The sequence below is a fragment of the Mastomys coucha genome, unplaced genomic scaffold (assembly GCF_008632895.1).
Source record: "Mastomys coucha isolate ucsf_1 unplaced genomic scaffold, UCSF_Mcou_1 pScaffold12, whole genome shotgun sequence".
Taxonomy (NCBI): Eukaryota; Metazoa; Chordata; class Mammalia; order Rodentia; family Muridae; genus Mastomys; species Mastomys coucha.
In genome coordinates, this window is record NW_022196894.1 from 21,712,009 (window position 1) to 21,723,589 (window position 11,581).

At 47.0% G+C, this 11,581-nt stretch overlaps 1 protein-coding gene across 2 annotated transcripts in view; it reads right to left on the reverse strand.

Annotated features, from left to right (window-relative positions):
- The window catches only part of Bcl6 (BCL6 transcription repressor), a 49,462-nt gene that overhangs the window by 6,489 nt on the left and 31,392 nt on the right, over positions 1-11,581 (reverse strand). For both annotated transcript variants that reach the window (XM_031363528.1, XM_031363529.1), the window contains exons 2-6: positions 7,141-7,179; positions 6,095-6,266; positions 3,388-3,609; positions 800-1,774; positions 73-257 (exon numbers count right to left, since the gene is read on the reverse strand). In XM_031363528.1, the coding sequence (XP_031219388.1) occupies positions 73-257; positions 800-1,774; positions 3,388-3,609; positions 6,095-6,255 (1,543 nt within the window). In that variant the 5' untranslated portion in view covers positions 6,256-6,266; positions 7,141-7,179. The remainder of the gene's footprint in view (positions 1-72; positions 258-799; positions 1,775-3,387; positions 3,610-6,094; positions 6,267-7,140; positions 7,180-11,581) is intronic.

Consider the following 11,581-nt stretch of genomic DNA (forward strand, 5'->3'; position numbering starts at 1 on the left):
AAGAAGAAGAAGAAGAAGAAGAAGAAGAAGAAGAAGAAGAAGAAGAAGAAGAAGAAGAAGAAAGAGACTCACCACAACTAGAATCGGAATACTCTGACTGGGTTTCTCCCATCTCTTCCGGGAACGTGGGCCCAGCAGTATGGAGGCACATCTCTGTATGCTGTGGGGACTGAGAGCCACAGGATGTGCACTTTGGGGGGTGCATGTAGAGCGGAGAATGGCTCTCACTGCTGCTTCGAGGGGAGCCTGCCAGGGACCTGTAGGCAGGAAAAAGGAACCTCAGCATTCCTCTGGGAAGAGTGGTCCACATGGTGTCAGCGCTAACCTCTCTCTGCGTGCTCTCAGGCAAGCCCAGAGACCAGAATTGCCTTCTGGACTTCCAAGACTCCGAGCCCTCTTCTACTGGACAACAAACGCCCAACTTCCACGTCTAGGCCCAGTTGCTTCTCCTCAGGGCCTGAAGCCCACAGCCTTTCTCAATCTAAAAGAGGGGTTCCCTGCTCCATCAAGACCACAGGAAGTGCCTTTGGGATTTGTGGGGTGCTTTTCTCCCACACAAGGAAATGCTCTCTCCTGCTACGAAGAAAAAAGAAAAGAAAAGAAAAGAAAAGAAAATGAAACAAAAAAACAACTTCAGTGTAATATGGTCAGTCCTGACTCAGGCTAACTCTGGTACTAATTCCCCCTCAGGATTTCAGACAGAAAAACAGAACGACCCTGCATCCATCCGAAGCTATGAGGCCTCGGAACTGTGTTCGGGTAGCCCCTGACCTTAGACCCACAGGGCCTCTGAAATCACCTGTTAACGATATTATTGAGCCGGCTGGCTTGGGGGATGGTAGAGTCCTCCCCACTGGCACTGAGCTTGGTCGGGGACTGGAGATCAAGGTTCGCAGGCTCCATAGGTGGCTGGCAGGCCTGCGGTGCAGGGTAGGCTCGAGGAGAGAGGCGACCCAGCTCTGCCTGCTCAGAGCCCTCTGGTTTGGCATTCTGATTGAGGCTGTTGAGAACGATGAACTTATACTTCTTCCAGTTGCAGGCTTTCGGGTCAGTGGGGCTCTTGGCTGGAGGGGAGCCAGAGGCCTGAAGGATGCAGGCGTTCTTGCTGCTGCAGGACTCCGTGGGTGAGTTGGGCTGGCAGTCGGATTTCTGGGGACTCTGGGGACTAACCAGACCCTTTCGGTTCAAGGGTGCATTGGGGGGCTCGAAATGCAGGGCAATCTCATCCTCTGAAGAAGGTCTCTCTTCTTCTTTGCTGGTTTTGTCACAGGGGAAGTATGGGGCATTCCGAGCAGAAGGGGCAGCAGGCTTGGGGCCCTCAGCCACACTGTAGTGTATGTCACTCCGAGCCTCCTCTGGGACTGCTTCCTTGGGCGAGTAGATGTTGCTGTGGCACAAGCTGGGGGACACCTCCATGGTTGGCCTGCTATATTCATTAGGGACTGGCCTGGCACTGTCGCAGGGGAGGGCACGCTCCTTGGGGAAAGGGTTGGCCACAGGCATTCGGGGGGCATCTCGTAGTTCCTCATCAGAGAAGAGGAAGCTGCTGAGCGGGAGATGGCTATACATAGGATAAGAGGCTGGTGGTGTTGACAGGCCACTGTACAGGGGAGGGGCAAAAGCTCTGCTCTCACACCCAGGAGTATTTCTTAGTGGCATATTGTTCTCCACAACCTCACGACCTCGGTAGGCCATGATGTCATGGGGCATCAGCATCCGGCTGTTCAGGAATTCTTCACGGGGAGGCTTAAGTGCAGGGGCCATTTCTGCTTCACTGTAGGGGATTTAAAAAAAAAAAAAGACCCAAAATTAGAACTGTTAAACAGATGACATTCCAGTGACACTGTTATATAACCATATCTGTGCTTGAGTCAGCTAGACTTGAGAGATGTGACTGTGGCGTAGGTAAACAGAACTATAGGGCATTATACCCAGAGGTCTAGCTATCTGAGGTATGGTTGGGGAAACCAAGGAAGAAGAGCTACTCATATAACCTGTATTTCATTGGGCATGGTCTTGTAAATGTGAGGCACATATGTATGTATGTCTTAGAAACGTAAGCCTTCTGATTATATAGAATTATATGGGTTATATAAAAATTATATGGGTTATATAAAAGTTTTAAAGCTCTTATCTCATTTCACATGTACAAAACTCCTGCAAGGAAAAGCAGGCCATTTTATCCTCACAGAAGCTAGGAGGGAAGAACACATGCAACGGTGGCACTATACATTCAGATGGGATAAACTAAAAAACCTATCCTGTATGGTCAGCAGATTCGCAGGGAGGTTGATGAAGAAGAGCAGGCAGTGACCAGCACAAAAGCCCTGGCGGTGGAGCAGCCTGGCCTGATTTGCAAAACCCAGCTCTGACCTGGAGCAAGTTGCTTAACCATTCAGAGCGCAAGGCCCAGCCTGTGTAAAGTACTCCCAAATGATGGCAGGGAAGAGCTCTCCGCCATTAGCACCCACTGGAGACACAAACACTGGCTGCAAATACTTAAAGAGACTTGTGTGGGTGAAAAAGTAGGGCAGCTCAACAAGCTCTTCACTAAAACAGGGCTGGAATCAGAAAGTGAGCATTAACGGAGCCAGGCTGCAAGAGGTTGTAAAGAGAGACTCTGCAGCTACCCGAGGTAGATGGTATGGTTGTGAGAATGTGAGTTCCTAGATCCTGGACGCGGTCACATATAGACTAGAAATCTGGTAAGAAAGCAGGCAGCTAGCCCAAAACTGCTGAGTCACGTGGTTCTGAGGTAAGCCTCAAGTAACTGCTCCATTTACCAAGGCTCTTCACTTTCCCGACTCTCGGGATCTTGTCTTCTGATAATGGTCATGTCTCCTACCCATTGGGTAAGGGTTAGACCCAGCCAACTCAATTCTACCCATGAAATGTCCTCCCAAACATGAGCGTGATGATTGAAATGAAGAACAAATGTCAACTCAACTGTAAACTCAAACAGCCTATCTGTGCTTTGGTAGAGAACGAAGGCACATATAGAAATAGTTATAATAGAAGTCTAAAGGAGTACTAACATAGACAAATGTTAGGAGAAGGAAGGTCGAAGGAAAAGTAGAATGCTGCCTGCCAAACACAGATGAGCCGAGGGCATCAGAAACAAAGGTCCATGGAAAAGGCTTCCAGTTTGGACCTTGCAGGGTGAGTGGGAAGAAGAACTAAAGAGAAATAAGGTGGAGGTGGGTGGGTGGGGGCACACAGGACATCCATCTGGGCAGCTGCAAGGAATGGTGTCTGCCTAGCGCACATGAATAAAGAGTAGAAAGGGAGGTGTCACGTGCTGGGGAAGCTATCACAGCGTGCATGACTTCTGATATGGAACTATCCTTTCTGCATTCACAGCTTCTACCTAGGCAGAAGGAAGCTCACCTTGCTTTGATGAACTTCCTACATGTATCGACAACATGCTCCATCTGTAGGTACATGGCTGTGGTCATCACAGCCATGATATTGCCTTCCCTCAGGTTGAGCCTAGATGTATACATGAAGTCCAAGAGGATGCAAAACCCCTCAGGGCTGATCTCAGGATCCAGATTGATTACACTGAGGTTACATTTCAACTGGTCAGTGAAGATGCTGTAGAAGAGGCCACTGTAAAACAAGCAGAGTTGCCACTGTAGTGGTCACAAAGCATCTCTGTGTCTTGTCTTCCCGGAGCCCCGATCCCAAAACTCTGTGGCACATAAGAATAACTTCTCCTTGTGGAGATATGGTGTCACCCACAACAGACACAAACATGTGCCTTGCTTTCATTAGCTACAAAGTGGAGATTTCGTGTCACCCCCCAACAGACAGCTATAGTAGGAAGACCTTAGAAATGACTTAACATGCTATGGCACAGAAAACTTGAAATTCAGGAAAATTTGAAGAATTAGCTGGCTTACTCACTCTGTGCTTAAACCTTGGAAATATAATTATAGTTTAAATTAAGTACAATAATCTGGGCATGGTGATTTATACCTATACTCCTAGAGCTTAGGATGAGAGGATCAGAATTTCACAGAAAGCCTAGTAGATGCCAGCAATTCCTGAAGCACTTTGCAAGTTAACATTAACTGGCATTCTCCCTAATCCTGTGAGACATGTGCCACCATGTTCTACTTTTACACATGGAAGAAACTGAGCCAGTAGAGTATGGCAGAGTCTTGGGGCCATGGTGCTGTTTTTCTCTGGTCTAACTTAGCATTCATCTGCTCCTACTTCATGTGTGGGGTACAGTATTTCCCTTGCTTTATCACAATAGCCTTAGTTTTAGAATCTCCTGGGTGAGGAGTGAGTTGAGGATGGCATGGTGCTAGATGCATATTTATACTCCATGGCCTTGCTTCAAGTCCAACGATTACCAGAAAGTCAATTATTCCTAGAAGATTCAAGCCTAGTCCCAGAGCCATGCCTCCAGGTCTTGTTGTCTAGTCAGTTAATATTTAAAGTGACTGTCATCACAAATCTCATTCTGAGTGGGTTGCCAGAAGTGAGCCAAGACCTTCCGCAGGAAGTAGCTCTTCAACTGTGGCCAACAGCCTTACCTTCTCTATGCCTTGCTTTCCTCATCTGGTAAGTAAAGGGATACTTTTATATGGGCTTAATAGGGTTGTGGCAAGAAAAAAAATATGTTAGGGGTGCACGCTGAGGCAGGTCATAGTAAATACTAAGCAGTAGCTATCACTTTATATCTCTATAAATTTCTGTTCTCCTTTTTTGTTGTTTTTTTTTTTGAGACAGAGTTCTTTATACTTGCTGTCTGTCTCTGTGTCTCTGTGTTTCTGACTCTTTGTTTCTCTGTCTCTCTGTCTGTCTCTGTCTCTGTGTCTCTCTGTGTCTCTGTCTCTTTGTTTCTCTCTGTGTCTGTCTCTGTATCTCTGTCTCTGTCTCTCTGCCTCTTTCCTCTTTCTCTCTCTCTCTCTTTGTGTGTGTGTGTATGTGTGTGTGTGTGTGTGTGTGTGTGTGTGTGTGTGTGTGTGTAAATATGCTATGTCATGACAGTGGAGGTCAGAGGACAACTTGTGATAGTCACTCCTCTCCTTCCACCATGTAGGTTCTGAGGTTGAACTTACATCATCAGACTTGGTGGCATGTACCTTTACCTACTGAACCATCTCACTAGCCCTTCACATTATTTTTTTAAATGCTATTATTAGACATTGGTTAAGTTCTCTAATTCTAGACAGAGCCCTACATCATCACACAAACATGTGCCTTGCTTTCCTTAGCTACAAAATGGAGATTTAGTGTCACCCACAACAGACACAAACATGTGCCTTGCTTTCATTAGCTACAAAGTGGAGATTTCGTGTCACCCCCCAACAGACAGCTATAGTAGGAAGACCTTAGAAATGACTTAACATGCTATGGCACAGAAAACTTGAAATTCAGGAAAATTTGAAGAATTAGCTAGCCTACTCACTCTGTGCTTAAACCTTGGAAATATAATTATAGTATAAATTAAGTACAATAATCTGGGCATGGTGATTTATTCCTATGCTCCTAGTGCTTGGGATGAGAGGATCAGAAGTTCAAGGCCAGCCAAGTATTATATCCAAGGCTATAGGGCAGTGGCAGCAAACACCTTTAATCCAAGCACTTGGGTGGCAGATGCAGACGGATTTCTGTGAGTTCAAGGTCAGCCTAGTCTATGGGTCAAGTCCCAGGGCAGCCTGGGCTACACACACAGAGAAACCATGTCTTGAAAAGCCAAAAAGCAATTTTTTAAAAATAAAATACAATCACGGCATAAAAGGCCGAAAGCTTTCAAGCTTGGTTAAACTATTTAGAAACTCTTATGCTTCATCCTCATCCTGGTTAACAAAAGACACTCTCCCTGCTGGTCTGAGATGCATCTTCGCTTTGATGGTTATACGATTTCTTCACTCACTATTCCTTCAGAATAGCAACACTTTTCCAAAGGCGTGTTCATTCAATTGTTTCTGAGAGTCCACAATGCCAGGCCATTTGCTGAGATCTGGAGTCTAAGAAAACGTCATCTCGGGCATAGAGAATGGCTTATATAGTCATCCCGCTGGCTGGCCATCCAAGCATCCCCTTTTCTACAGTCCCCCTTCACAGCAAAGCCACTCACCTGCATGCCATGAGCACTGTCTTATGGGCTCTAAACTGCTCACGGCTCACCACGATGACAACATCGGTCAAGATGTCCCGACTCCGGAGGCGATTAAGGTTGAGAAGAACATCACTAGCGTGGCGGGTGAACTGGATACAGCTGTCAGCCGGTGAGGCCATGTTGTGTTTGCCTGAACAGAAGTTAAAACTCCTATTACTCCTTGAGAACCTAGTCCCTGCTTACCAGGAGTACCAAGCAAATGGCTTAGCCCGATCAGCTATTGCATGCAACTCAGGTGTATAGTGGACAGTTCATAGCCCATTTCTGGACATTCCTTTTCATAGCTGTCAAATGGGGAGAGTGAAAGCTGGTGGAGAAAGCTCTTTGGGGGAAAGGGGAAGGGAAGGGCTGCTTGTGAAGTGCTTTTCCGCATACTAAACACTCTGCCAAGCATTGAGAGGCACTGAGTGTGTTGCAATGGCGAAAACCACTCTTGGAGAGTTACCCAGGCTGCTTTGCCTTTCACCAGCTCTGTTACTTGGGGGCTGGTACTGTTTCTGGGCTTTCATTTTCCAAAATAGGAACAGCAATACCTATGTGGTTTTTAAAATTAGAAATATGCGCCTACACCATAATAAGTTCTTTTTTTTTTTTAAAAAAAAAAGTGCAGCTATTTTTAATCAGTATGTCATTTCACTATTCATCCCATGCTCTGAGATTGTTGAGTTGTTTCGTTCAATGGTTTGAGTACTTAGCACTCACATTATCCTGGCAGCATAGGCAACCTGGTTAGCCTGAACTGAGAATGAATACGGGAACGAATAATACCATACATACAATGGTATGAAGTTAGTTAGTGTAGGGTCACAGAGGGGTGAAACCTGAGATCTATACGTAGAGAATTCATCATCCTTTGTTCATCAAGTCAAAGATGGCAAACTTCACACACACACACACACACACACACACACACACACACACACACACGAATGCATGGGTAAAATTCAAGAGAAAAAAAATCACCTACAAATTTTATAGCATATAATTTGATTTGATTTACTCACCCAATGCCTTGCTTCACAGTCCAAAATTTTGCTTTAAAACTGCAAAGAAGAGAGCAAGCAGAGATTGACTAAATGAGTGGAAGATTGTCCACTCCAGTCTTATTTTAGGACACACGTAGCTAGCTTTGCTTTGATAGCTGCAGCCTGCCAGCTGGTACAGTTTTCCCACCAGCTAGCAAACATATTCCAGCTCAGTTCTTACAGAAACAACAGGCACTCAGAGCCATTTAGTAACAATGCCTTATCCTTAGTGCTAGAAACATCATTGCATACATTAATTACATATACCTGTATACATATATTTCCTTTCTTAGGATAAAAAAAATCCATCTAAAGGCCATTTGAGTTTGTGGGAAAGAAAAAAAAAAGTTAGTTCTTTCAATATTAATGATAATGATTCTTCAGGGACCTAAAAACACTGGATGCTATTCAAACCCTTGCTAAAAATATTATCTTTCAAGTCTTAGAATGATTCCACAAGGCTGATAGGGCCAATATCTTTATCCTTATTTCTCTGGTGATGAAATTGAGACTCAGGGTTCAAATGACTTGTTCGGGACAAACAGCCAGGCAGTATTTCCTGATTCTCTGGAACGCTTCAGACTGAATACCAACTCTAGAATAAAACCTGAGACACCATGTTTATGCATTCCTTGGGTATCTTTGCCCTCTTTTTCAAAGTTTCCCCTCCCTCTGTTTCTAGGTCTAAAACTAGACAGAGGGCTGACCATAGCTTCCAAGTTTGAGCTTCTCCCGGCTAGTGAAAGATTTAACTGTGTGGTTTATCCCAGAACTGGCCAGGGAGCCTTCAAGAGATTTAATGAAATATGTACTCTCTCCAAATAGGTTTCTCTAAAACAAAAAGCCATTAGAAGCAAAGGTACAAGACTTTGCTGCAAAAGCTGAGCCATAATACATTGGAACTCTGTCCTCCCATTTAAACAGCACAGCCCTTTGGAGCTGCTTTCCGGGGAAAGGGGCCTAAGGCCAGTGAGGTCATGTTGGGCCACGTAGATAGTTGATGGCCTGGCCCTAGGTCTTCTGGCTCAGATTTCTGTCGTCTTTCCAAGTCAGCCTACGTGCTGTAGGACAGGCAGGACAGTGGCAGCACCCCGAGGTGGGCGAATCTTAGTTTTAAGCTCCTTCCCCCACACAAACTTTGCCCCATTCCATGCTTCTGAGTTTTACCAAATGAGCACTCTAAAATGTGAGGTTTCTTTGAGTCTGTAACCAAACACTCAGATATTTCTCTGTGGTCTTGAGTGCCAGTCACTCAATCTCTTCAGCTTCAAGGTTAATATGTGCTTTCGAGTGAGTGGGTCTGGGGTAGGAAAGGGGGTAGAGAGAGGACCGAAAACAACGATAAGAGGGACCTATCTCTTCCTGAGCCCATCCTAATTCAGAGTGAGTAAAAAAGATTTCACTTGGTCACCACCCAAGTCCAATGACTGTCTCTTTTGAAAATAAATGCTGAGGACACGTGAAGTTTATTTACTAACTTTCTCCTGCCTCCCGGTGGAAGAGATCCACAAGCCCTGCTGGAATACTTGGGCTGAGCTTCAACCACCAGCTCACTTGTGGATTTCCAGTCACAGACTTTTGGAACCACAGGAAGCCCAGATTTGCCATTTCACCAGGACAAGTGGTAATGACTCACCCACATGAGGAACGAGGCAAACAAACAAACAAACAAACAAACAAACGGCAGCCCTTCTATGTCCTCTGACAGGCTGGCCTTGGGCTTTTTATCTTAAGCCCGGTCTCCACCGACAAAGCACATGCACACACAAGGGCAGGCTGTGTTCTATGGCATCACCCCTCTCAAAAGAGTCACTTCTCTATCAGCCAACTGGTCTCAGCAGCTTCCACGACTCCCTGGGGTGGGGGCTAATGTAGGAGCTGAATGCCACCTCCCTCCAGACACTGCAGATACGAAAGCACCACCAGCATCCAGCTTGCTTGTTGGACAAATCACTCATCCCTCTCCCATTCATCACTGGACCACATCTTTATAACAGGCAGGATTCACCATAAAGGAAAGTGAGGCTCCCAGAACAAGTTCTTCCCCAAGATCTCAAAACCATTCTCCAGCAAAGTTCTGTGCAAACAACCCCAAGGGGAGTCAGGCCGGCAAGCACAGCTGAACCAGAATTGGGTCTCCGCTCTAAAGCTGGGTCCAGCCTCAGAAATCCCCAACTGAAAAATTAAACTAACCCATCCCTCCTTGGGGCACTTTCCTAGTGCGATTAAATGAGGCAGCTTCAATGTAAGGAGCTTCCAGAGGGAGGAAAGAGAGACAGAAAGACAGAAGGAGGGAGAATCTGAGAGTTGAGGGGAAGAGAGCACTAGAGCCAAAGCGAAAGACTTTCCATCCTTTTCCTTTGGGGAGGGGAGTGGAGTGGCAGCCGCACTTGCCTGTTCACACACATTCACACACGCACAAATCCCGGCCCTGCCGCCTGGCAAGCTTGCGCAGACTCGCTCACCGCACCTAGCTGTACCTGTCTTCCTGGGACCGCCCACCCCCTGGCGATCGGCTGGCACTGCTACCCATCCACTTCGAAGCCGGGGAAGGTTCGGCCGGGGCCGAGTGGTTGGACTGTAACAGCTAATTTGGTTACATTCAAATAAATGTTTTCCTGCACCTCGGTAGCTAGCATTGTATGTGTCTTTTTTTTTTTTTTCCTGTTACTCTGTCAAAGCAGGGGGCCACGAGGGGAATGGCACAGCCCTCTCATTCCCGGAACATAGTCGATCTCAGCTCTAAGGATTTCACAGAACACTCCTGCCCAACGCGGTCTCCAACGAGAAGTAACTTTCCAGGAAGCCGCGGCCTGACAGCCCAGCCCGGGACCGCTGGCTGCGCACCGCTGGCAGGGGACAGAGCACCCTTTTCCCCTAACTCCGCTGTCCACACGGGTTCCGGGTTCCAGGCCCCGAGTCTACTGGGTCCCTATTCCTGCCCCCAGCAAGCTAAAAGCCGCAGAGAGCAGAGTCCAAGAGTCTGGAGACAGTCCGAGGCTCGCTCGAGTCATGATTTCTATTTTGCCCTATTCTGACAACTGAGTGCGCTAGGGTTCGTTTGCTTTTGTTTTGTTGCTGTTTGTTATTTCTTGGGTTTTCTTTTTATCTTCCCGCTTGCTACCTCCTTCCCTGCTTTACAGGGGAATGGGTAGATAAGAAATTAAGGGCAAAAAGATTAAGTCCCGGGACTAAGGGTCTGCACCCTTGGAGAAACCTGGCCGAATTGGGGCGCGGGGCGGAGCGGTGGGGGTGGGTTGGAAGACTAAACCTGGAAGAAAAGTAAACTGAAAGCCCCTTCCGCCTACGTTGGCAAGAAAGGGGAGGTTTCCGCCCAACCTTTAGAGCTGGAGCGACCAGGCTGAAGCCAGACAGGCTCCGGAATTCAGAGTCTGATTTTCCTGAAACCGTGGAGACTGGGTAACAGGGCCCACCCCAGTGCAAGCTCTGACACACGACAGGGTTGCCTCGCCGTCCCAGGAAAGAACTCCCTGTAGCCATCCTCTAAGTGCTCTCGGTAGCCTTGAGCCTTTGGGGAGGTCTGCACAACCTCGATCCAGTCCTAAAAGTAACGGGTATCATCGTTATACGGCACATCCTTTCAGTGAGGGAGACGAGATCAGGCTCGCACCCCAGAGACAGGGTCTATCTGGATCCCTGTTTTGCGCTTTCTTTTTCCCTAGGTATGAATTAACGGTGGCAAAGGGAATTTTATATGGGACAGGAATGAATATCCTAGGAGTTACTATTCGCACTTACTGGAAGCGCAACCATAATAGTGTATTTACGTCTGTCTAACGCTAGAGGGAGCTCTCCTTCAAGGCTTGAAACCGTAGCCGGCTGCTCGTCCCGCCCCTCCTTCCCATTGACCTAGTTTGGCTAGGGTCTGGATTTGGAGAACGCTTTTCCACTTCTCTCTATCGAGGATGGTTGTTGGGTTATTGGTAATCTAATAACTCCAATAGCTCTCCGAAAAATCTAAAGAGGATTCTTAAAATGTAAATCACTATCCAAGGAGTTTGAAGGCTGGGGGTGTGGGGGTGGGGGTGGGGGGAGGATGACGCGTTGAAACATGCCTCTGGGCTCCAGCAGGAGCGCTCTTTCCTAACAGGGTGCTCAGGTCTAGCCACCCTGTTCTGGCGATAATGAGTAGAGTCAAAGTGTTGCTTCTGTTCTGGAGGTAAGGAAGGACAATACTGATGCTCTTGCCTCTAGGCGGGAACGACACAAAAAAATAAAAAAGAGAAGTAGACAGTGCGATGGATTCCGCAGCTGAATGAGCTAACCAGAGGACTTTGTGTCCTGACTTTCATTTCTGTTACATGTCCTGCCTCCGAGCTCTTGCTAGCCTGCAAGCTTCGAGGAAATGCAATAAAATAAAGGGGTGTGTTTTATCATCAAGAGCTGAAGGGACACCCCC